At 34.9% G+C, this 26,948-nt stretch overlaps 4 protein-coding genes across 4 annotated transcripts; 2 read left to right on the top strand and 2 right to left on the bottom strand.

The window, feature by feature from the left end:
* Positions 1 to 1,929: 1,929 nt before the first annotated feature.
* LOC136063496 (thioredoxin H5-like) lies at positions 1,930 to 2,964 on the top strand. The gene is made up of 3 exons (XM_065763988.1): positions 1,930 to 2,141; positions 2,403 to 2,525; positions 2,617 to 2,964. Exons 1-3 carry the CDS (start codon positions 2,025 to 2,027, stop codon positions 2,746 to 2,748), a joined length of 372 nt encoding a protein of 123 aa, XP_065620060.1. The 5' UTR covers positions 1,930 to 2,024; the 3' UTR covers positions 2,749 to 2,964.
* Positions 2,965 to 4,287: 1,323 nt separating this feature from the next.
* On the bottom strand, positions 4,288 to 7,641 carry LOC136063495 (uncharacterized). The gene is made up of 2 exons (XM_065763987.1): positions 6,828 to 7,641; positions 4,288 to 5,096 (listed from the first exon to the last, which is right to left on the bottom strand). The coding sequence occupies exons 1-2, from the start codon at positions 7,388 to 7,390 to the stop codon at positions 4,649 to 4,651; spliced, it is 1,011 nt and encodes a 336-aa protein (XP_065620059.1). The 5' UTR covers positions 7,391 to 7,641; the 3' UTR covers positions 4,288 to 4,648.
* Positions 7,642 to 13,021: 5,380 nt separating this feature from the next.
* Positions 13,022 to 15,059, top strand: LOC111995834 (pentatricopeptide repeat-containing protein At1g59720, chloroplastic/mitochondrial). Its single transcript, XM_024027780.2, has one exon. It carries the CDS (start codon positions 13,084 to 13,086, stop codon positions 14,935 to 14,937), a length of 1,854 nt encoding a protein of 617 aa, XP_023883548.2. The 5' UTR covers positions 13,022 to 13,083; the 3' UTR covers positions 14,938 to 15,059.
* Positions 15,060 to 19,605: 4,546 nt separating this feature from the next.
* On the bottom strand, positions 19,606 to 24,215 carry LOC111995812 (uncharacterized). Its single transcript, XM_024027751.2, has 3 exons — positions 22,236 to 24,215; positions 21,804 to 22,098; positions 19,606 to 19,954 (listed from the first exon to the last, which is right to left on the bottom strand). The coding sequence occupies exons 1-3, from the start codon at positions 22,746 to 22,748 to the stop codon at positions 19,932 to 19,934; spliced, it is 831 nt and encodes a 276-aa protein (XP_023883519.2). The 5' UTR covers positions 22,749 to 24,215; the 3' UTR covers positions 19,606 to 19,931.
* Between the last annotated feature and the right edge of the window lie 2,733 nt (positions 24,216 to 26,948).

The raw sequence follows: 26,948 nt of genomic DNA, 5'->3' as shown, positions 1-26,948 counted from the left end.
GGCTGTCTCTTCTTTCATAGCTTCCTTCCTTTTTCTGCTGGCTAGAACTTTTGCCTGAACACCACTCACATTGGGGTCTTTCTTCTCCTCCGGAGGTGGTGGCGGAGCCCTTCTGGCTGCTGCATTTGCACTTAAAAAAAACTGGGGAGGTTTGGCTTTTGCCACACATGACACTACTTTGCAAGTCATTTCAGTAATAAAAAATAAAAATAAAATAAGCTGTTTTAGTAAATTTAATAATTTATTCGCCAAGTTTCAAGCAAAATAATAATAATAATAAATTTATTTCTCAAATACTTAGTATAAAGTATAAACCCTCTTTGCTTTTTTAAAGCCTATTTATTCATAAGTAACAACAACAACACTCATGCTCAGTATCTTGCTCTTGCTCTTGCTCTTGCTAAGCTTCTTAGAGATAAACAACAATGTTGGCGATATTTTCTCACTGTACCCCAATTGCCTTAGACAAAGCCGTGTCTCCGTCCTCCTCATTTTCCGGTCACAATCTCTGGCAACCCTCTCAATTTCCAGTTGGAAAGTTCTTCTCGAGCATTTCGGTGTCTTCTCCGGCGAACTCTCCAACTTTTCGATCAAGGATTGCATGCCTGACCTCCTCCTCCTCTGCTTCGCCACCTTTTTCCTCCGTCAATGGCCCAGCATCATAATTAATCATTCATTGATTAATTACGAAGCTTTTTTATTATGTGTGTGTGTGTGTGTGTGTGTGTGTGTGTGAAAGTTTTTCTTTTTTTAATAGAGTTTCAACTTATGGTGTTCGCTCCTGATGATAACTCTTTATCATCAGAACAAGACATCAATAAGTTTTTGGTGTAGAAAATATTAAACCCAAATCTCTTATACAACCATCAAAAACTTTACTGGTTGACAGTGGCAGCTTCAAGATTTTTTTTCAAGGGGGGTCAATAATGTCAAAGCTAGGAATAGTCCGGAAAGAAAGTTTATTTATTTATTTTGTTTAACGAAGAAGCAATTTTAACAGTAATGCTACTAATGCAACACTTTCATAATAAAATCTAGGTAACTTGTTAAAGGTATTTAAAAAAGAGATGTCAGTTGTGAGTCTAGATAAAAACAATTACAACATACCACTTAACTTTTATTGTAAAACTATTGTGAAAATATTGTGAAAGTAGTACCAAGATAGTTTTATTTAAGCTTATTTCAACTGGGTTTAAACAAAATTTAGGTTTAGGGTGTTCAAATTTTTTATTTAGGGATAAATATATATATATATATAATGTTCTTTTTTTTTTTTTTTNATGAACCCCCTGGGCTGGTTGTAGCGCCGCCCATGCTTGCAATTTTTCTTGAACTGCACTTCTTTAACAATAGTTTATACATATTTTTTTCTTTCCTTCCTGGATAATTAATCTTCACCATACTCCACTAACCATTGCAGCCAATCAGCCCATAAGTAGTTAAAGAATTTGACATAATAATAGTTTATGCCACATTATTCAACATTATGTCCATTTGATAAATCATCAAGAAAACTATTTCAAATATGATGAGAATGATTCTCTCACATTCATTATTTCATATCCACTCTTCATGTTTTAGACGTAGATATTATCTTTTTGCATTTTAAAATATGCATATCAACGCATACAAACGTGAATATTGTGTGAAAAATGTGTGTAAATTGAGTGACGAGCGAATATTTACCAAACTAGAATATGAAAGCTTTAAAACGAACGGCTAGCTGTGGAGAACTCTTGCTGCTGATTAAATAGATGGATTATTGTTTTATTTGAGTACTTATATGTAAATGTAATATGCTTCAAATAGTATTTTTAATTAGAGCAGACGGTTCTCATGAAAGAATGTCACATCAACGAATCGAATAAAGCTCCAATTACTATAGAAATTTCTCCTCCAGCCTTTTCAACTGGCATTGTTCTATAAAAAGCCTTCCCACCACATCCAAATTCCAAGCCAAAATTACATCTTCTAAAGTTCCTATTCATAAGAGAAAGTAGCCAGCTTTTACGAAGCAAAGAAAAATGGGAGCCAACTTCTCTATGGTAGAGAGTGAATCGGGGCCATCTCGTGTCACTGCCTACCATTCAAAAGACCAATGGCGAGCCTACTTCGAGACCTCCAAGCAATGTGACAAACTGGTAACACTGCAACTACTAAGTCTCCTCTTTATTTTTTTAAAGCTTATGTCTAGTATTCTAGTGTACTAGATGGCACACGAAAATAATACATGGTCATTTTTGGACATGTATCGTGTCCTTGTCCTGTCAGAATATTGTTTTGTGCTTAGTGCACTAGAGCACTGGACACAAGCCGAATCCCTTTTTTGGTGTAACTGTGCTTATCCATAGCTATATAGTGTGTAATATTTGGTGTTGATTACTTCTTTTCTGGTGATAAAGGTGGTGATTGATTTCTCGGCTACATGGTGTGGACCTTGCCAATTCATAGAGCCAACCTTCAAAGAGCTCTCTTCCAAATATACGAATGTGGATTTCGTCAAGATTGATGTGGATGAGTTGGAGGTATGACTCTTGTCCATATGATAGTGTCACTTTTTTTTTTCTTCTTGTTGTCCTAGATGGTTTAGACTTAAAAATGTTTAAATGAAAACAGGCTGTGGCTCAAGAATTTGCGGTGGAGGCAATGCCAACATTCATATTTGTTAAGAAAGGGAAAGTGGTTGACAAGGTTGTGGGTGCTAGGAAGGATGAGCTGCAGACCAAGATTGAGAAACACAGGACATAGATTTACAATGATGGACCATGCTGATCCTGTTAGCAAGGCCATGCAATATGTATTCTACAATAACTTCTTAAAGAGAAGAGGAATTGAGGAGCAGGAAGCATCAAATAATCACCAATGTGTTCTTGCTAAATAAGATGTATCTTGCATTTAATTTTCATATTAGTGTAATTTGCTTGAGCGGCTAACATTTTTTAGTTTTAAATTATTAATATAAAATCTCTCTCTCTCTCTCTCTCACTCTGACACCACTGGGCAAAAGAAAGCATATTCTATAATGATAAGAAAGTTAATCAGAGGCTATCCACTTTTGAAAGTATTTGGTGGCCTCCCTGTAAAGATAACTAAAGTATATCGGCAGGGCAGAGTCTAAAAGTTCTTGGATGCCTCATAAACAATAAAAAGTTGAACAAAATAGATGGTGGTCAAATTAGGATGCAATATTTTCATGCAAGTCATTTCAATTCAATATAAACCATCAACATCTGCCTTCACGCGAAGAGCATTATAGTTCAACTGATAGTTTCTATATTTCCAACGAAGTCATATCATCTTTACACGAAAGAGGCAAAATCCAGGTGCAAGCTAATTTGATAAGCACCGAATTTATTTCAATCATTATTAATATTGTATATAATACAATTGCCTCAACTTTTGTCTATTTTTTCTAATACTACAAATATCTGTATAATTTGTTAGTAATCCGACAAAACATTTTGCTAAATTACAAGTTTTGCTTACAACTCTTTGTAAAAAGTACCAAATATAGTTCCTTAGCTAATGTACTTTATAAGTTCCCAATTGAAATCAACCGAAAGCATGAATCGACCAATGCAATAAAAATAGTGAATATCTTTTTGAAAGAAAATTAATTTCAAGCATGTAATTCATTGATAAATGCAACCACATAATTGAATTCAGTTGGGAAAATATATGGTACAGTACCTAAAAAACAATATCAAAATTCCATCCTTGTGAAAAAGTATAGGACAAGAGATGAGGTGCTGCATACGACAATCATACAAGATACTCTCTCTGCACCCTGAGAAAAGGAATGCTATGTCCCTTTCAGTTTCTTAGCGGCCATTCTTTTCCATAGTTGAGAATTAGGAATTACATCAACGTCAAAACACTGGGGTCGGCACAATGATTACCCAGCTGAATGCTGGACTGAAGGCTTACCACCAGACCTGAATTAATTTGAGTAATTATCACTTCAACCACCAAGGACACCCCAACTCAATTGCTAAGAGTCTACTTCAAATGGTTTAAGCTTGTCAACAAATTTAACAGAAAAGAAAATAGCGATGATACGTGGCAAGTCATCCAACAAGATATTGGCATCTGCTCTCAAATTCTGACCTACCACAGTATTTATTCAGACAAGTACAGGGAAAAATAAACAAAATGAATTCATACACATACAATTTGAAAAAGATCTCGGAGTATACCAGATTGAACCATACATTCTTCTAAAGAAAATGGATAGGAATAGTGCTTTCTGGTAGATCATTCAAAGGAAAAAAAAGCAAAATCTTATAGTTGATGTGAAATCTGTGGATGCATTGGATTACATAACTTCCAAAATACATCAATATAAAATGTTCTTGTGACTGCACATTTAGAAAACTATCTTTACATTCCTAGCATACGAATTTCAATTAAATAAACCAAAGTCATCTTGTGGCAACTGGCAGCTAAGGCAGTAGCTGAGGATGCTAGTTCTTCCTACGCTACATTATGCTACCAACAAACCTACCAACAAAAATGCCATCCCTCCGAACTTCCTTCCTAATATGCACAATCTTCATTTTTATTAGTGAAACAACATATTTACATTTAACTTGACCTTACACTGTCAATCAAAGTTATTGGATAGTTATAAGCCTAGCCTCAAACAGAACTAGCTCTCAGATCCGCCCAGCGCCCTCCTCAAGTCAGATTTCTGTTCTGATGAGAGCCTTGAAGGATAAATAACATCAAACTTAATTATAAGGTTTCCCCTCTTGCTGGGTTCCTTCGAGACGGGCATTCCTTCATTTGGGATCACCATCTCATAGCCAGGTTTTACAATATCAGTCACTGGGAATGTAAGATTCCTGCCATCCAAGGTTGCCAAATTAAAACTCACCCCTGTGAGAGCCTCCAACAGTGATATTTTCTGATTAACCACCAGATCATTTCCATCCCTCTTGAAAATAGCATGAGGTTTCTCATCCACCACAAATATTAAATCAGCTGGAATAATGCCAGGTTCTTGGTTGCCTTTCTCAGGGAAGGTGATTTTAGTGCCCCTCTTCCAACCAGGTTGGATATCAATTTTTAATATTTCTTCAACAGACTTGGGCATACTGCAAAAAATTAAAATTGCTAGTATGTGACACCATAAAGAAAGGAAGAAACATTCAAACTAAAAAGTGCAGTGGAAAATTGAACAAACAAACCAATAAAGACATTGAATAGCTCCACAGTTACTTAGTCCCCTTTTTTCCCTCAAAATATAGCTATGGTTTTCCGCAAACAAACTGAAAATGTCAATTACAGTCCAGGCTATCCAACCACACTGCACACATGATCTGTCTAAGATTGCAACTTGGTTCCAACTAATTTAGTTCAGCTACGAGGCCCACAACCTAGTCACAAAACATAACCAACTTAAGGTTGGTTTTTTAAATTCAACCAAAGCCCTGATTGAACACAAATTTTATCAACATAAATCTAAGATTACGTACAGGGATGGAAAAAACAGCGGCTGGTCACTTCAGGTGTATTCCTAACTTCAAAAACAACTTATACAATAGAACAAAGTGATAAACTTGCAATTTCAATTTTAAAGTCAAAGCTAAAGAAAGCAACCAAAAATATTAAACTTGAATTCCAGTTTTCTTTTTTGGCCATAAGAAAGAAATTGCATTATCAGTTTATAATGACTAATAAATTGCCTTGCAGATAATAAATTTTGCTATAACTCCCAGGTGATGGGCACGTTGACCCAAAACCAAATTGCAGATCATAAATCCTCATAATTTCTTAAATTTAAACCAGCTCAGGTCCCTAACCATGAAACTAACCCAGTAAAGGTAATCTACTTCTCAAATCTACTAAGTGTGAGATGGACCACGGTTATATGAATGCCCTTCAGAACTTTCATTTAGCCAACTGGGTTCTTAGGATGCTGAACCTACCAAAGTTGACTTCCACTATAACCACATAAATACAAATTTTCTTAGCAGACTGTCATACTGAAAATCATTTAAGACAGAACTTACAAAATATTGAGAAAAATGGCATCATAGTAGGTGACAAAATATAAAACAAATATTTCCAGTGGGGCATCTAAGAGTGAACAATCAAGCGAAGGAGCACGGGCCAGTCCAAAAAAAACAAAGCAATGTGGTGAACAAATTCTAAGGAAATTAGGTGGGAAAAAATATATTCTTTCTTGTCAATTTATGTTCGAAATCTATTGAAGCATGGGGAGGTATAGAATTCATGGTGAATAACCAAATGTTTCAACAAAATAGTTCTCAAAGTTTCGTCCTTCAAATGAAATTTATATATTTTTATCGAACAAAATCACATGTCGAAGATTGTTTCAAATATACTCCACGAAATTTGGAAGAATCGATGTGGAAAAACCTCAAACATGAATGCAAAACTCATCTTCAATCGTTTTGACACAAATCCAACGAGTTCTGAATCCACGACCTCACCCTTCACTAATTCTTAATAGAAAAAAGAAGTGCCATTTGAATTAAATCCCATCAAAAAAATGATTTTTAATAATGAAAAAACTTATTTTTATAGTTTTAAAGTCCAAAATTAGCTCAATTCACCCAACTATTACCTATATTAGCTAAAATACTCAAAATCAGTTAAGTCAACCAAAATTAAATCCAACAAGTAATTGTCTTTGCCAATTTCAAACAACACTTCACAACTAATAGACATATTCCATTCCGTCAATAACAAATTGACTAATCATTACTCCACACACTCACACACTAATCTACCTAACAAATTCATAATCAAAATCAAAATAAAATATGCTAAAAATACATATATTAAAAAAAAAAACTTACCCAAACTCATCAGGAACCAAACGCGAAATCCTCATCTTTTTCCTGCAACCTTTGTAAAGATCCTCCAAACTACAAACCAATTTGCTCTCGATCGCCTCAGCTTTCTTATTTTTATTAATAAAATTATTATTGTTATTATTATTATTATTATTCTTATGATTGCGATTATGACTGTGATTATTGCTATTCAAATTAAACTGACTTCTACCGGCAGAAGCGTCACCGTACCGGCCAGCGCGATCGTCGCCGCGAGATCCGCCGAAGAATTCGGCGAAAATATCATCAGCGTCACGAGGATTGTACCGGAACGAGGCCGGATTATTCCCCTCGGCGAACTGGAGTCCTTCCTCGCCGTACTGGTCGTAGATCTTACGCTTGTGAGTGTCGCTGAGAACGTCGTAAGCTTCGGAGATCTGCTTGAACTTAGCCTCCGCCTCTTTCTTGTTCACCGCCGGATTCTTGTCCGGATGCCACTTCATCGCCAGTTTCCTGTACGCTTTCTTCAGGTCTTCGTCGCTCGCGCTCCGATTCACCTTCAGTATGTTGTAGTAGTCCACTCCCATGGCAGCGAAAACAAAGAAACGAAAACGAAAACGAAAACGAAACGAAACGAAAAGAAAAACAGTGATTTGATAATGTGAGCGATTGAAAAAAGCTTTTTATCTTTTTATATGGAGAGAAAATTGGAAGAGTCGGCCGTTGTGAAGAAGGAAGAAAGAATGCAAAAGGAAGAAAGGAGAGAGTGAGTGAAGGGGTAAAGTGGCGAAAAGTAGAAAAAAAAAAAAGAGAGAGAGCAGTGGTCACGGTTTTGATACGCGTTTAGTATTTTTTGCTTACTTAACGGGTGTGATATTATTTTCTTGAGGATATTTCCCAGTAACAGCTCTGGTATTTCGGAGTTCGTGAAAGTCGCGGGAAATTTCTTTTTTCTCTTTATTAAACAATATTTTGACCTTTTTTTTTTTTTTTTTAATTAATTTTTGGCCCCGACGTGGGTGTTGGTGGTTAATCCCTTATATTGCATCAATTAACCTTTTTTTTTTTTGGGTAAAGTATTCAACTTCCTAGTTATGAAGTACCTCAACATTTTCATAGACTGATGCTATGATAAATCCGTGTGTTTATGACCAACTTATTTAAATTTTTATTAAAATTGTGTTAAATTATACTTATATTTTAAAAAAATAAGAAAAAAAAATGAAATTTTAAAAAACTATATATAAAAACAAAAAGTTAAAAGCTGTGCTTATAAGTTTAAACCAAACAAATACTAATCTAAGACCTCCATGTTTAGTCAGGCTTGTAGAGACCCCAAAAAATTACCAATTGATACTACAGGGTTTAATAAAAAATTATTACATTATATAAGAAGTCATAAACAATAATATGAAAATAGCGAATTTTTTAGGTACTTTTTTTTTTTTTTTTGGTAATAGGTTAATATTGCCTTAGAGTATCTGATTGATAATACACTTTTTCTAATAGAATTATTCTTTTTGAAAAAAAATAATAAAGTGACTAATAAATGATAATTGCTTGAATATGTTTACATTTGAATAATTCGGGAGTAATTTTTGTTGTGTCTATTTTCTTTCTTTCTTTGGAGTATTTAGGGTTTTTCAAAGTCAATGGCTAAATGTTATAGTAGTAATTTTTGTGATATGTTGATTTGATTTCATATATTTTTGGGGGTGTTTATTAAATAGCTTTCAAAAGTTAATTGTTATATATATATATATATATATATTTTAAGAATACTAAGTATTTTTAACACACACACGGAAAGAGTGGAAAATATTTTTTAATTTATATTATTATATACTCGTATATGACTTTTTAGTGAAATTTCAACTTAATTCATAAGGTTATATCTAAATATATTAAGATTAGACTTCACGAGATATTGTTTTAATTAAATGTGATATCGGACCATTTAAGAATATTGATCATATATATACCTAATTTTGCAACAAATGGCATGAATGCCAAATTAGTGCAATTAGCACTGCTGTAAACAATATAGTATATAGAGAAGGTGATGCAACATTGACATTCTTAGGAAGGCACAATTGGAAGAAAATCCACTTCACCAAATTAATATAGAGATGGTGATGCAACATTTACATTCTTAGGAAGACTCAATTGGAAGAGAATCCACTAAAATCTAGTTATTGTTGATTGTTGCTGTTTTTTTAATTAATTTATTACATTAACCTCTCTTAAGATATAAGAAAATGGTAATTAATACTCCAAAAAATAACAGTTTCACACCTTAAAATTTGTTATAAGCGTGAAAAATATAATGAAATGCTTATTTTGTCTTGAGTTACCCTATTCAAACCCTCACATGGTATCTAGGTGATGAATTTATTAGTCTAAGGTCTAATGCAATTTGGAGGTTTCAAATTCAATTTACCACACTATCGATCCATGGAGTTTTTGGTATGTGTTATAAACAAAAGGTGGAATAATTTAGCCAAATATTAGGACAAAAATTCCTATAAAAAAATTTTAACAAAGAAGGAAAAAGATACCCAATTCTACGGTAGTAGACTAGTAGTATATCCTCTAAAAAAAAAAAAAAAAAACGAAAATCAAATAGGGTGACTTAATAGTCCACAAAAATATGGATTTCATTTTATTTTTTATATATGTTACAAATATTAGGGAGACTACTATCATTTTTGTGAAACTTTGGAGGTCGATATCATTTTTTTTATACCTTAAGTCTTCAATGGAGGTTGACAAAGTTTTAAAATTTGTTTCGTACGGATCGAAATGACCAAATATTTGTGCATAAATCAATACAACCAACCTACTTGTTATAACTTAGTCAATATTCAAAGTTGTACCAGACTGTATTGATAATTACACTGACCACTCCAAATTTTACCGATTTCAAATTTTACTTTTATTCATAAGATTTTATGAACCTTTATATTTCTTTTACTTTTTTTTTTCCTAGTTGTTATAAACCTTTTATGAATTTATGTTTGTTAATGAAATGACATGAAATTTAAATTTGGTATAAAGTTATTGTCATATTTATGTTAGTCTCAAAAGTCGAACAATACATCAATATCAAAATATTATATTTCAATAATCAAGCTGAAACAATTCACTTAACAGATTTTCAATTTAATTGTAACTTTAAATTACAAACAATAATAAGAAAATGAGTAATGTGCATTGCACCACGTAACCTACTCCACCAAACTTTGTCCCATTTATTCTTTTTGAAAAAAAAAAAAAAAACTTTATCCTTTCTTATATCTACTTTATTTTTATTTTTTTGTTAAGCCTTTTTTTTTTTTTGCTGAATTATTTATTTATTTTTGTTAAGCCTTTGTGGTCAATTTTTCATGACATGGAATTAGGTACGTAATAGGCTTGTGAGCTTATCAGGACCCATAACAATAATATAATCCAAAATATTGAAATGACTCAAAGTGCGAACGTGCAGTGAAGTAGAAATAATAGCTGGAGTGATAAGAGAGAGTCATCTTTTCAAAATACAGTTAACACACAGAATCAAGTCGGTAGCCGCGGAAATAACGAGTGGAATCGTTTTCTTCCATACGTAACTAATAAGTCGTAAACGCAAGTAACGTTAAATACGCACCCGTTGACACGACACCGTTTCCTTGTTTTTATTTTTTTATATTTTATTTATCGCAAAACGACAAGGTTTTAAAGCTTAACGTGGGTGTTGGAGTTTGGGACAAATAACCCGACAACAATCCGACCAATTCGATCCTTTTGAAATCAATACGAAAGGTTTTAGTCTCGGTTTTTTCTAGATAGGTTTGCTTTCAAAATTTAAAGATATCTGTCGCTTTGATTTTAATTTTTCGGTTTTAAATATGTACCAACCTGTGAAATCAAGTGAAACCCAACCAAACACCCATGTGAGATACTACCATATTTTACTTGTTTTATATTCTTCCACTTGTCAAATTGTACTACTTATTATATTTTAGCCATACAATATATATATATAGCCACCAAACCCCATAACTCGATTTTTACTTGAGAGACAATACAAACAAATGAAATTTGATTCATGACGTGACAGATTGGTAATAGCAGGTAAAAAAAATAATATCAGTCGTTGTTAAGAAAATTAGTAAAAACTGACAAACTCAATAAGTGAAAAAAATGAACTTTAAATGGTTGGCTTAATGGTTCTTAAGATCTCATTATACATGTGAGATTGTGAGTTCAAAACTTCTTGTTAGCATTTTGAAGTTACCTCTATAAGATTTATTCCTGTAATAACTTGGTGCGTGTAAGATGAAGATGCTGCATATACTCGAGAGAATAGTCAAATATTTAAAGAGGTTTGAACACACATTGTTTGTAAAAAACAAATAATAAATATGTGCGAAAAAATGATTACTTCTATGGGATTTCTCTTTATAATAAACCTGGTGTGTGTAACATAAGGAGACTGCATAGACTCGAGGGAATAATCAGATACTCAAAGAGGTGTAGGCAATCTTGTTTGTAAATAAATAAATAAATAAATAAGTGCGAAAAAATATTGTCAAATTTTATGTGTATCATTATAAGTTTTACTTAGCTTGTTGGGCTGTATTGTAAATTTTTTTTTTTTTTTTTTTTTTTTTTCCCTAATTAACTTGTGGTAGCTCGAGCATTGACGCAAGTCATCATGCCATTGATTGCGAAAAATAAAGTTTTGACTTGTTACATTATGCGAAGTATTTGTTACGTTGGGTGTTCCTGCTTGCTTGTTCATTGAACATTTAATGGCTTATTATTATTTTCTTTGACACATTTCCTATATTGCTTTAAAGAATGTTTTCTTTTTTTAAAATATTTGTTGCTTGATGAAACTCGTACAGTCGTACTTGATAATATTTTATTTTTAGGTTAATTGTAAAATTCAACCTAAACTATGGGTTATTTATATTTTGCAACCTAAACTATAAAATTTTGTAATCATTACCCAAAATTTGGCAAACCTTGAAAATAATAAAGGTCAAGTGTGTAACAATCAATGGAATAAACTAATGAAGGACGTACCTAGCAAATAATTGTTGGGCATGTTATAAACTTTATTAAAAACGAAAGCCCATTAGTTTGAAATTGAGAAAAGCCGAAGCACATTGTATAGTGTATACTCCTCAATTTGCACTTAGGTCCACGATTTCTTCTCCTATAGCGATAAAAATAAAAGGGAAAAAAAAAATCTCTTCAATGCAATGATCAATTTCTTCCTTTCATGACCTCAATCACATTAATAATTTCCATATTTAATCTATTTCCTCTTAAGAGGTTTTACTTTCAAATCCTCTAAAATATTATCATTTTAATTTGGGAAATTTTCAATTGAAAGAAAGTTTTGAATCAAGTCGGCTAAAACCATAACTATTGCCTTTCCTTTATTATTGACTTATTGTGCGGTTAGCCACAAAGATGAAAATATACACAACTCACATTTTTCCTTTCTCTATCTTTTACTGTCAAATTGTTCCTCGAGCATCCAATTACGACTTCATAGCCTTGTAGGTAAGTGCACACTAACAGTTGTTATTGTATCATGGAAAGTGACCATCTAAATTATTTGCACCGAAGTAACTTTTCCTAATGAGAGCAAAATTGATTGCAAAGTATAATGAATTTAGTTCTGTGCCTTAGTTCAACAAATTGCTAAGTTCCTAATTATTCCAATTTAGGTTTCAATCTACTATACTCTATGTTCTTTGAATTCAACTTTATAGTTTTGTTAATTAGTTTTAACAACCTTCATATATTTTTCCATCAGTAACAAGAAGGGTCAAATTGGAGGAGCAAAGAAAAGATCAAGAAGAAGAAGCAAGTTGTATCTCTAAAACCGAAAAAAGCAAGGTCACAAAAATAACTTGCAAACCAAATATCATATATTTGTTGTAACTCTACCATTTGTAGTGAAATTGGCTTAGGACAATTCAATGCTCATGTACACTTCATCTATTGAGATATAAGCACATATCAAACACTTGTCACGTGTTCACATTTTAATGGATCTAATGCACAAAAATACTGATCCAATTCTTGACTAGTAAAATTCATTATAACTATGACTCTAATATTTTTTTTTCCTTGGTCTAAGTATCATCCATTCCAGAAATAAATAAATAAAAGAAAAGTGAAAAAAATAAAAAGCATGTTAATGACTTCGATTAAAAAAGCCCCCAATGAGCAATGCATATCTTATCCGCCATAACAGCCAGCCAGTGTATGTCATACTATCATGTCAATGGTTCTCACAGCCACACCAAGCTCACTTCCTCACTTTCAGTCTACGTTCACAATCATCAACAACAACAATGGCTACTCAGCTCAACATCGCAGCCACAGCCGTCTTCTCCAATTGCTCAATGAATGTACGGACATGTCACAGCTCAAACAAATCCACGCTCACACACTCCGCACTACCACCTCCACTCACAGTCCACACACCCTCTTTCTCTATTCCCGAATTCTCCACTTCTCGTCTCTTTCTGATTTCGACTACGCGTCCCGGGTTTTCGATCAAGTTCACAACCCCAATTCGTTCATGTGGAACACTCTCATAAGAGCGTGTGCACGAAGCTCTGACCGCAAAGAGGAGGCTATACAGTTATACTATAGAATGTTAGAACAAGGAATAGTCATGCCGGATAAACATACGTTTCCCTTTGTTTTAAAAGCTTGCGCGTATTTGTTTGCGCTTTTTGTAGGGAAACAGGTTCATGCCCATGTTTTGAAACTTGGGTATGATTCAGATGTTTATATTAATAACAGTTTGATTCATTTGTATGGAACTTGTGGGTGTTTGGATGTAGCGGAGAAAGTGTTTGTTAAAATGCCTGAGAGAAGTGTGGTTTCATGGAATGTTATGATTGATGCTTATGTTCAGTTAGGTGAGTTTGATACTGCATTGAAACTGTTTCGTGAGATGCAGAACATGTTTGAGCCTGACAGGTATACAATGCAGAGTGTTATTAGTGCTTGTGCTGGTTTGGGTGCTCTGGCTTTGGGGATGTGGGCTCATGCTTGTGTGTTGAGGAAGGGTGGTGCTGACATGGTTGATGATGTTTTGGTGAACAATTGCTTGGTGGATATGTATTGCAAATGTGGGTCATGGGAAATTGCTCAGCAAGTCTTTGAGAGGATGCCTAAACGCGATGTAAATTCTTGGAATTCAATGATTTTAGGGTTAGCCATGCATGGGAAGGCTGAGACGGCATTAGAGTATTTTGTTAAAATGGTGAGGATGGAGAGGATTGTCCCAGATTCTATTACTTTTATTGGTGTTTTGAGTGCATGTAACCATAGAGGTATGGTAAGTGAGGGCCGTAAGTATTTTGATATGATGATTGCCGATTATAAGATTGAACCACGATTAGAGCACTATGGATGCCTTATAGATCTCCTTGCTCGTGCCGGGCTCATTGATGAAGCTTTGAACTTGGTCTCAGATATGCCCATGAAACCTGATGTTATAATTTGGAGGAGTCTACTTGATGCTTGTTGCAAGAAGAATGTAGGTGTAGAACTTAGTGAAGAAATGGCCACGCAGATCCTTGAGTCAGAAGGAGGTGATTGCAGTGGTGTTTATGTGCTTTTGTCTAAAGTTTACGCATCAGCTAGCCGATGGGATGATGTTGGAATGGTTAGGAAATTGATGACTGATAAGGGTGTAACAAAAGAGCCTGGTTGTACATCAATAGAGATAGATGGCATTTCTCACGAATTTTTTGCTGGGGACACATCTCATCCTCAAACCAAAGAAATATATCAGGTTTTGGATGTCATTGAAGAAAGACTAGAATCAGTAGGACATGCACCTGACTTTTCACAAGCACCAATGGTTGATGAGCTCAACAATGAAAAACAACATGCTCTTAGGCTACATAGTGAGAGACTTGCAATTGCTTTTGGGCTCTTAAGCTTGAAACCAGGCATGGCTATACGTATATTTAAGAATCTTCGAGTATGTGATGACTGCCATAAGGTTACCAAATTAATATCTAGAATCTATAATGTCGAGATTATTGTGAGAGATCGTGCTCGATTCCATCATTTTAAAGATGGCATCTGTTCTTGCATGGATTACTGGTGATGATTTTCTGTTGTATGAAGAGTCATTAGATGTGTATTAGGATAAAGTACATCAAAGACTTGTATGCACATATTGCCTGCCACATCCATGTTATGGTGAATAATTTAATACCTTTTATAGAAGTATGTAGTTTTGAACATCTATGAATAGGAGAAAATTATCTTATACCGTCTTATGATACATCTATGTCACATCATGTTTGAGTCCCACATGTTGTGAGAGAGAGGTCTCATCTCTCATTAGATACATTCTTATGAATGGGAGGTGGTATCTTATGCAATATCACTCTCATCTATATGTAAGGTCCAAAACCGTAAGTTCCACATTCAAGCAAGAAGATTGTTGTATATACACTCCTTACATAGGATTAGGGTACTTCCTGTCCAAGCTCAAGCTGACCAGTTACAGCTAACTTATAAGATTCCACACGCACACAGAAATACAGAGCTTATCCGTTGAAATTAACTCACATGTTAGCAGCCAGAGTCTTATATTACCTTTCTACGTTAATTGCAATTAGTCCCATTAATTTCCCTGGCAACAAGAGTAGTTTAGTGATTTAAGCCAATATGCTTGCCAGCTTTGTCTTGCTAACAAGTAGGTAGGTTTCTCACGTTAGTACATGACATCAATTGACAGTAGTTTTTAGTTTTAGCTTGATCATTTGGCATTAGTCAATCTTGATCTACTACGCAAGCCATTATTTAGATCATTTATATATTAATTGCTTCAGAATTCAAAATTATAATCTGGCTTGCACTTTGCAGATGCACATGCTCTCCTTTGATTCCACATTTTTTGTCGGTTTAGACAAGCTCCTTTGTGTGATAGAATGACTCAAATGCAATTTTTATTAGAGCAATATATGTGTCAGAAATCAGAATCACTACCTTATGATACTTTAATCCATTATTATTATTATGAATTCATGTTAATTCAATTTAATATTAATCAACATAAGCTTGAATTGAAAATCTTTATTCAATGCTGCAATAGTTATTTATTTTTATGAATATTCTTCTTCATGCTCTGCAGGGCCCCTCGCGTGTCCCCCAAATTATTGCTAAAATAAGGCCATGGATTGCGGCAGTTTTTATAGAGTCAATTTGGCTTTGCTAAAATAATGAAATTTTTTAAATTTTGGAGAAAAATCATGATCTCAAATTGTAGCTATGGATAAAGTAACTCATAGAAAGTTTTTTCAAAGAAAAAGCCAACTTTTGTACCATAACTCTTGCCATTGCTCTGATGTAGCCAACCATGAGTGGTGGAGAAAAAATAGTGAATTCATATGAAATTAATTGACTACCAATCATAATCGATCACATTAGAGTTATGGTTGTAGAAGAACTATTTTTGAAAGTGTCATTTTTAAAAGCATGTTGTATTTTCACAATGTAATTTTTTAATATCACATCTTTCAAATATTACAAATTGTTCAATTATGTATTTAGGACGCAAAATTTTGAAACTAATTTTTTTTTTTTTTTAAGTAAGTTTTCAAATAGCTGACCCCAAGGAACAAACAATGTGCTATCAACTATCATTATCAACCCCTATGGGATTTATCCATCATTGACAAATTCTCCATACGACTCAATCTTTTGAAGTTGTCCACACATTCAAAAAGTGTTTCAGAAATGTTACTACCATGTGAGTGAGACTAAAGAGAGTGGTAAGTGGATAGTGGGTAATGAAGTTTGAGCTGTGGTGCACTTGTGCTTTGACTGCTTTCTATCCTTGCTAATGTTTGCTAACTTGCTATGCCAAATATATCTACAAAGTTGAGTACATGAAAGATTACAAATTGAGGGGACGATAATTAATTGGTTTTATTTAAATAATATAATAAATGAATGAATGTTTAACTTTACTCATGCTTGAAATTAATTTGTATAGAAAGCTAACAAAAGCAAAATCCAATTTTGATTCTAATTGAATTTTCTATAAACTATGGTTTAATATTTATATATATAACCTAGTTAGTAATGGACCATACATAGTAATGGCATATTACATAAATGACTTATAAATTTGATTTTTTTTTAGTTATATGATTAGGTTTTTATGGTTTATTTATATTAGACTCCTCATTTTTCACTAAATTAACTCATTTGGTACAAATATTAAAAAACTTAGAGTAGATGGACACGTGGTGCAAAATTAAACTCTAATTGAAATCTAATTTTTACACAAAATTAACTCACTTGGTATAAAAATTTAAAACTTAGATTAGATGGGACACGTGGCACAAAATTAAACTTTAATTAAATTCCAACTTAAATTTCAATTAGATTTTATCTCAATTTTACCTATTAATATATATATATATATATATACATATATAGATGGGTAAAATACCGTTAACATCCGAGGTTTAAAACTTTTCAAATTTGACTAATAATTAACGATTTAGGGACCAAGTTTGATTTAGGAGCCAAGTTAGTCGATTTTACCCTGTAATAATTGCACAAAATATCTCTCAGGGGCTATTTGGTAGTATATTTTAAACAACAATTTTCAGTATTTAAACAATATTACACGTATTTTTACACACTTTTTCACCCACACGTATTTTCAAAAAATACAAACAACATTACTAAAATAACATTACCAAACGGGCTCAGTTTCAAAAGAGACTCTATAACTAAATAACTTACAGACAAAACATTTTAGTAATATAATTCGCAAACTTTTAGCAAAATAGGCCAAGTGTCTATGATTTAAAGAAAAAGAGGAAAAGAGAGAGAGAGAGAGAGAGAGAGTGTGNAAGAAAAAAAAAAAAAAAAAAACTCAAAGGAAATACTTAAATGTGACACATTGTATAAAGAGGCAATATTTATACTTGCTAAAAAAATGATTATGATTATCGAATCTACGTATACAATATCAATTCACAGTTATTGTCTGTGAAATTCTACTAAATACAACACAAAATAAAATGATAAATTGGTCAAATAATATCTCTTAAATTGAATAGAAATAGGCGTATAAGATTGTTCAATTCAATTACAATTTATTACATTCAATATCTTTGTATACAAATATCTGAATAGAAATTGTATAAAAAATATATTCATTAGTTTAGAGAAAAAATAATAACAAAATTCTAAACTTTCAAAAATGACATTTCTCAGGGTGCAGAGAGAGTATCTTGTATGATTGTCGTATGCAGCACCTCATCTCTTGTCCTATACTTTTCACGAGGATGGAATTTTGATATAGTTTTTTAGGTATTGTACCTTATATTTTCCCAACTGAATTCAATTATGATTTTTTTTTTTTTTTTTTTTCTTTTCCGGGGGGGGTGGGGAGTTCTGGTCTTGTGGGAGGGGAGATTTAAATCATAGATGTTTCTATTGAAACACCAAAAGGTGTCAATTGAACTACAATGCTCTTGGCACAAAATACTAATATAAGAAAATATAAATTTAACTACCACAAACAATTCACTTTAAAATTGTAATAACCACTTTCTTAAATCTATGACCTCTAGACTATTTAAATTCACATTCAAGTTTGAAGGGTTTATAGAAAACAATGATAGTTTACTTAGGATCATTCAAGCATGAATGGTCTAAATTAAGAGTTTTGAAGACATATCATGGACAAATGAAAGAATTGCTTTCTCAATTGCATCTACAAATTTATCCCAAAGTTTTAAATTAATAGTAGTTGATGTATCAAAGCACATACTTGCATCAATTGCCTACGCAAATTTATCCCAAAGTTTGACTCTAATTCTTGGTTAAATTACAATGAAGATAAATTTTGGTTTCAATAAAAGTAGGAATTTTAGTCAAACAATATCAAATTGAGACACGAAAATCTTGCTTGGTCACTAGTGTAGCCTTCTTAGGCTCTTTTTTGTCTTTTGGCATTTATTCATGGTCATCTTCAAGGCAACTTTATCTTCACAAGTTACATTCCAAACTCAAGTTGTCTTCAAACTTCTACCTTCAATTTGAAGGGTGTGTTAGACACTCAGAGATATTAGACTCCAGTGTATTGGCCAAAGGGTCTAATTGTAGTGTTAAGTCCATATATACCTAACCCTATCACCTAATCTTATATGTACACTACTTAAGATTCATTGTAACATATGAATTGAGATTATAGTGAAGATGTAGTCATCTAGGACTTCTTCCGTGAATGTAGATCTTAAGGCAAAACCATATAATCCCTACATTCTCCCTCCTCTCTATACACTATCTTCCTTATATAATAAAGCCTAACTAGACCTTCAAATTATATGTAATTAAAAATATACCCCGGAAAATAATTTTACAATAAAATTAACTACGTATGTCTAGAAAGAGAAATTAGATGCATTCTGGAAAACAAAATCACAAAACCTTACATTTCTCTCTCTCTCTCTTTTTTTTTTTTTTTAATAATGAAGACAAGTGTGCGTATATTTTATAGGTATTTTGTTAATGGATACCCTAAGGGTATTTGTTAGCTAATCATTTTAAGAAAGTTTTTATTTGGGGGAGGGGGGGGGGAATTGATTTTTTAACAATTTTTTCTATTTTTCATAAAAATTAATAATATCAAAACTTTCTTAAAATTGTTTATTAACAAATGCCCTGAAGACATCCATTAACTGAACCCATTTTATAATGTAATATAACTTTTGATGAACCCCACAGAAGAGTAACATCAGAATTAGCTTCCAAGAAGAACCAAACAGGAACTTTATTGATGGGTCACTAGTATTGTTATGACTGCCCATCATATCAAATAGAAGCATGTGCTTTGAGCTTTCTCCGTTCAACTGTCTAATTTATTAACACGACAGAACAGAGTATTCCAGCTAAAAATAAAGAAAAACCACACAACAGAGTAAGATCCACCCTCTCAAAAAAAAAAAAGAGTAAGATCCCAAATGCTTTGAGGCGGCATACAAACTGGCCTGAATCATAATTTTACAGAATAATTGTTCATTCATATGAAAAAAATTGTAATGTGCCTCATGATGCTTCTCTTGATACTTAATTTGCGAAGTCCATTGCCACTGATGCACCAAAAGCAAAGACAAAAAGATGTTATGAAATGGAGATGGGCAATCAAAAATAAGAAATAAGAATACAAATTGTTCACTATAGCCCTTAAAGCTGATGGTGAAGATGAAAGAATATGATGATACAAGTTAAGTCATAGTTATCTCAGTGATATTATGAACGCAAAAGAGATGCAACACTTAATATTCTGATGCAATCAAGAGGATCACACTAGTAGGAATGAACTCTTATGAAATTACATTTTCAATGACATTTATATCATTTGATGAAACACATTGGAAATCCACCAAACTGACCAATAGTATATCTTCACATACTTAGCAATATTGTCCCTCCAAACAAACTTTTGATCTTACAAATATGTTGGTAATTGCAGGTATTCTAAAGGAATGGGATAGAACTTTAAAACCAACCATGTCTTTCATACCTAATTGTTACTTTCTAGTCTTTCTTTTGCTAGCCTTCATTGTATAGTTATCCTTTCTATATCTATTCAACTCCTCCTCGTGTCCCATAAAAAAAAAAAAAAAAAAAAAAATCCTAGTGTAAAACAGAGAGAAGTATCAACAACAAAAACAAAAACAGAAACAAAATTGGTACCTATCAAGATTCAAAAGCTACAAGAGTACATCACAAAGTGATAATTATTTTGACATAGAAAGCAATCTTGCTAAAGAGTCAAATTACTGAAGCTAAGTAACTAACAGTTAGCATATTTAAATCCTTGCCACCTTGGTAAATCTTTGTACGTTTCTTTTATAATGATAATCTGCATCCATAGTTTCCCAGTATCCTTCAAAAGCCTTATGCACCACTTGACAATACACTATACAGCCCAAATATGTGCTTTCCTAGTATGCAACTGATGACCAAATACTGTAATGTCGAGGGAAATTGGAGACTTAAAAATGTTCCCTCCAAGCAAACAGGTACCTTTCGAATTCAATGTTTAATTTACAATAAAGGCTTTGACTACCATACAGTGAGCTTCACAAAGCATGGTTGTGCACTTTATGCTCAACCCCTTTTTTTAAAATAAATCACTTTATGTGCCATTTGACTGATAATAAAGCATAGGGAATCAGATCAGAATCTAATCTCTTAGAATTCTGTGTTTACTACAAACTGATCGTGTGTTCCGTGTATTTCCGAAAAAATCATTTTTACCAGGTTAAAATGCTAATTATTTATCAGATTGATACACCAGTTATCACAAAATTGATTAAGAATTCAGGAAAGATGATATATACACAGTTTTTGGGAGGGAAAATAGAATTACTTAGAGAAAAGAAGATAGAATTTTGGTTACATCTAATGAACTAAAAATAAACAATGGATAAAGTTCGGATTTGACCCAGGAAATCCTAACCTCTGGGAACCAATTAGGATCCAATTTGATTAAACTTATCTGATATCTTTATTTAATAATACTTAGCTGGTTTTATACCAGTTACTAGTTTCTACAACTTAACAATCGAAAAATAAGGACCTCAACAACATTTACAATCTAAAAACTAGGAACTAATTACTCCCGAATAAAATACCTAGTAAGGTGCTAATAATTTCTAGTCATGGACTCACTTTACATAATCTTCTCCTAAAAACTAGGACATAACTAAACTAACTTTAACTATTGGAGTCCTACTACCAAGAATTACAAACACTCTTACTGCCAAGGACTCTAATAAACATAGATGTTAAAATATCAAACTTCTATAACACCCAGATATTAAAATAACAAACTCCAAACATTATCCCACTTCTACATGATGTATAATGGACCCATAGCCCAAAATTCATGTACGTAACAAAAGACCAAACCAACTGAAGGTTAAAACTCACCTTTGGATGAAGATTGAACCAAAACAACATGCATAGTTGAATTGTTTGGAGGAAGCTGCAATCGAAGGGGATGAAGGTTTCCATTGAAGGGATTCCGAGTACACACTATAATACCCTCCAAACCCGTCTCTCTCTCCAATTTCTGAGTCATTTCTTCAACCACATTACCCTTGTAAGTAAAATACTCCTCCACAGCTTCATCATCCACTTCACCATTATCTTCAGCCACATGATAGAATATAGTCCTCCCCTCTGACCTTGGTGATGCTGCACTCACATCATTCGAACCACTAGACTGCAAACCAAAACACACACACACACACACACCAAAGAAAAAAAAAACTTTTACAACTAAACCAAAATATTCAATTTTTATAAATTAAAAAAAATAAAACAAAAAACAAACAAACAACCAAACAAACAACTCAGAACCTCCAGAGAATTCTGATGTGATGGTGGGTGTGAGTTTTGACTCGGAGACTGAGCTTGAATTTCGACAATATCAACATCCCAGAGAATATAATTCTGAGAAGAGTCCCTGAAAGGAATGTCATGGGTGATAGAGTTTCTCCAAGGTGGCACACCACCATTGGCTCTCAAGAACTTGCCGAACCGGGTCTTGAGCTTGACCCGGGACCCTTCGTTGATGGGTTCCCACTCGTGCGAGGAGTCGAGCCTCAGAGGCAGAGATTGCACCACCTTGTGACCCGTCGAGCCAAACAAGAAGGGGTGGTTCGAGGCAGTGAGGTACTTGTTGTAACAGCTCTTGAGTCGGATTATGGACTGTGTGCCTTTGACAAACTCGACGGTCCACCAGGCTTTCTTGCTGGAGGTGGAGGATCCGTTTCGCTCTTGGGTCACGTACACTTGGTCTTCCTCGGCTACAAGGTACTTGTCATGGTGGCTACGGAGGCGGACCGCTTTGGCGTTGCGGAAGAGGTCCATTACTCTCAGCAAAAAACTTTGTTGTTGGAATTTTCAGAGTTTAGACAAGAAATGTTTTATTGCCATGCATGTGAATGATCAGACTGAAGAGAATGGTAAAGTGAACTTGAGCTGCCTGTTGTGCAAGTTTGTGCTTTCTATTTGAAAAGATCGCTTGTATCGTGTGTGCTAAATGCTAAAACATCACGCCAATTTCTTTCTCTCTCCCCTTTCATGTCAGGTCTCTCATTTTGTGGTTGAAAATTAAAGTAAGAGACGTGGTATTGTTAAATGCTATATATAATAGATAAATTAATTTTTTGTCGTGTCAAAATATAATTTTTTAGAACAGTTAATGTTAGTTATCTTTTTTTTTGAGAAAAATTAATGCTAGTTATCTAATTATGCTAAAGTAGTTAACTGCAATTTTTAGAATATGAAAGCTTAGAAATTGACTTGCCGACGTCGTGAATTGATTTATATAAAGAGAAATCACATTTTACCACTATAAATTATGAGCTAAATTATTATTATTTTTTATGGGGAATAAAGATTCATTGTCACAAGAAAAAGATGAATAACAGGAAGGACAAAAGAAAGAAGAGGGATCGCTAGCTACTAACCTGCCAGCGCAACCAAACAAGGATCCCCCCAAACCAAAAGAGAAAACTTACACACACCAGCTAGCTTATGAACTACCACGTTGCTCACCCATTTCAAGAGGACAAATCTAACAGAAACAAGAAAAGCCCAAGAAACCCAAATAGGCACCAAAAGTGAAACCAATTAAACTGGCTCTAAGACAGAAACAACTAGACCCGAATTGATTGTTTTACAGAAGCGCTTATGAGCCCGATTGTTCTCTTCCTCTGAAGCTTCTTTCCCTCTCAAGCGCTTTGTTCCTATCTCCATCAACTGGGCGAGAGTTTGATCATCACTAGCTTTTCCTTTTGCCTGGGCGACTTTTTTCAGATTGCCTTTGCCCAAGATCTGTTTTCCTTTTTCATTAGTTTTAGCCTGAAAAATCACTCCAACTTGGACAGCACTGGATGCACATTTCTTCAAAGGGCTGTCATTCTCATTACTTGGGCTTCTTTGAGCAATAAAGCCTTTTGGGCTTTGAGAGGAAGGGCCATTTGGTCCTCGTGAGATAAGGCCTTTTGGCCCGTGAGAGCAAGAGCCTCGATGCTCAACTGAAGTAACCGAACTTAGAGAAGCACGTGACTTCTCACAAGAACCCAAGCCACTCGTCACCTGCTCGGCATCAACACTCATTACCTGCTCTGGAGATCCACTGAAGACCCGTATGACACCATCAAGCTGTCCATCCACACATGTGGCCTTATCTCTTCCCCAAGTAACACTCTTCTCTAAGCTTTGTTTCCCGCCCTCAAGACCTGAAACCTTGAAGCTTTCCGATGAAGAACCAGTCGCCAGCCGGGCTTGTTGCTGCATACCATGTTCGTCTAAGACAACATGGATCGAAACAGGGGCGTAGCCAGGAATAAATACATGGGGGGGCCGAGTTGTAACATAAATATACTAAATATAATTCTTAACTCTATTGGATACAAAATTATCAACTTTCAAATATCATCATATACTTGAACATGTTGGGAATTCAACCGAAATTCCAAACCTGTGAAAAACAAAAAAATAGAGAAAACAAAATCAATACCTTGGTTCTGTCTAGTACCCAGGTATAGAGGAGCGAGTAGTTTCCCCATAGGCCTGAGTCCGAGGACCATGCAGTGCCTTGGTTCTGTCTAACGCTTTCATTTCTCTGTAAGTATCTAGTTTCCCCATAGGTTTGAGTCCGAGGACCATGCAATACCTTGGTTCTGTCTAGTACCCAGGTATAGAGGAGCGAGTAGTTTCCCCATAGGCCTGAGTCTGAGGACCATGCAGTGCCTTGGTTCTGTCTAACGCTTTCATTTCTGTAAGTAGGGGTTTGTCTTCGGATCGCTCTACTGGAGATGATTCTTCCTTGAGCCGGATTTTGGTCTTACATGTGGCGCTGATCTCGCCTCCAGCTCGAGCCCCTATTTCCCTCACTTACGAAGCATCCCTTGGCCGTTCGTGTTCCGCGCTTGACTTTTCGGTGCGCGAGACGCGCCCTCATTAATGTTCTCGTGAATTAACACGGATCCAACGGTCTACGGTCCCCTTGAAATTTGGTGGCCTCATAACTAGCACTGTTGACAGCTCTCTTTCCGAATTCTGCGTGAATTAATTCTCACCAATATTTATCCCCTATATAAGGCTCTTCGGGGGGAAAGGTTTCTTCACACACCATGAACCTCCCCACACAAACAGAAAGAACACAGCCCTTCAGCTCCTTTGATAACCTCGCCGGAATTGCGACTGGATTCAGTAGAGATGGGGCGGCTTTGGGCGGGTGTGAGGGCATCCGTGCCAAGAGCCATTATGGCCACATCCCCCACTGGGCTTCCGGTGCGGCAGAGTTTAGGCGTAACCCCGATGGTGCCATGCATGGTGGCTCGGAGGGATGTCGTTGGAGTACCTAATGTCTCTCCTCGGAGCACACCCCCGACGGAGGAGATGTGTGAATTCGCGTCATGGCCGGTGCCCGAGTGTTGCCGTCTCCGACAGCCAATGCTCGTGAGGAGTGGAGAGAATCAAGGGAACATCACGGGGGAAGGCGTCCCGGTGCCCCTGCATCTGCTCCTCGCTTTGTTCAAGCTCCGCCGCTCCTAGAAAGGAGTTATTGGTAGCCTTGAAACAAGCTGGCCCTCCCCCTTCCCTGCTTTTAGTGTCAAGTTCTCCCATTCTCTTGATGCCAATAAAAGCACGGGTTGACACTTCCCTCTAGCTAGTTTTAGGGAATTGTAGGGTCCACCTGGGCCTCTGATTGTAGAACTAGCCGGTAGGAATAGTTGTGAAACACGCCTGCCTGAGCCTCTGATTGTAATCTGTAATTTTTCTTTTTTATGAAATAATATCGAGTTCTCTTTCTTTGCTATTGAATCATCTGTCTCGAATTTTTTTTTTTTTTTTACCACCATCAATCTTTCCTAGAATGATTACTTGGAACTGTTGCCTGCTGTGCCGGCCGGCGCACTAATCTTTCCCACAGACGGCGCCGATTGTAGGGTCGATTTCTATAGCCCAAGCCCAAAGAGATTGGTTATAGGCCTAACGAACCCAGAACAATAAATTTGTAGAGAGTGGGTTGAAGGTTTAGGCGCTGACCGGCCCCTTAGAAGCCTGAACATCTTTTCCTTTTATTGAAGAAACACTTGGAACAATTTACAACTAGGAGATGCTCTTCGGCCCATGGCCGAGGAGGCTTTTTTCCTCCCTCCTCTCCCTAACATTTTGCTTGTCTCTCTTATATACTACTCTCTTCTTCTTCCTGTTGATCGTTCATTGGCCTCTCCTCTGGCCGCCTGTCCCATCAGAGGTCGTATCTGTGCTCAAGTAGTTCACTTTGATCGATGTAGCCTTGCCCGGGGGTTGCATCCCCATTAATGCGGCCAGAAGGGTTAGGTGAACGTATTAAGTGCTGAGGTGACAACTGGCTCTGGCTCTGTCCCCCCTCCCCTATAGTTATCCTTAGTATGCCGAGGACGAGGGGATCCTCGGCGCGAATCAAAAGAAGGGTTTGCTCCCCAAATTGGCCTTGGGCAATCATCCCTCCTCGGACTGGGCCATTTGGGCCTGGCTCGCTTTCCTGGCCCCACAGCTTCAATGGGCCAAAATAATTTCATTCATTACTAATTTTTTCCATCATAGGTGATATTTGCATCACAATGCCTTTGTTCCAAGATACATATTTGGAAATATAAGAGCCATATATCTACAACATGATTTGTAAACAAATTTATGATGTTAAAGATCCATGGAGTTAATATTTTTTTCCATTGTAACACGTGGGATTAAATTTAAAAAAATATATATATATGTCAACATCTGAGACTAGATTATGTTTTACAATTTCTTTATCCTTGAGGATTGAAATTTTTTGTATCTATCTTGGAAAAAATATAATTAAAATTTTAAATTTATTATACTTCTTCACAATACTATATTTATGTAAATTTTATTATGTCTGTGCGTATGCATAGGTTACAAGCTAGTATAATTAAAAGATCAATTAATTAATTCTATCCATAAAGTATGTACATTGAATAAAAAATTTTCTAAGAAATTTTCATATTCCTCTCCATGGTAACAATATTTGTGTAGAATCTGTAGATT

This window comes from Quercus suber, unplaced genomic scaffold (assembly GCF_002906115.3).
Source record: "Quercus suber isolate HL8 unplaced genomic scaffold, Cork oak 2.0 scaffold_536, whole genome shotgun sequence".
Lineage (NCBI taxonomy): Eukaryota > Viridiplantae > Streptophyta > Magnoliopsida > Fagales > Fagaceae > Quercus > Quercus suber.
Note: the sequence above shows the minus strand (reverse complement) of the source record. Positions and strands in the feature narration are given on the sequence as shown.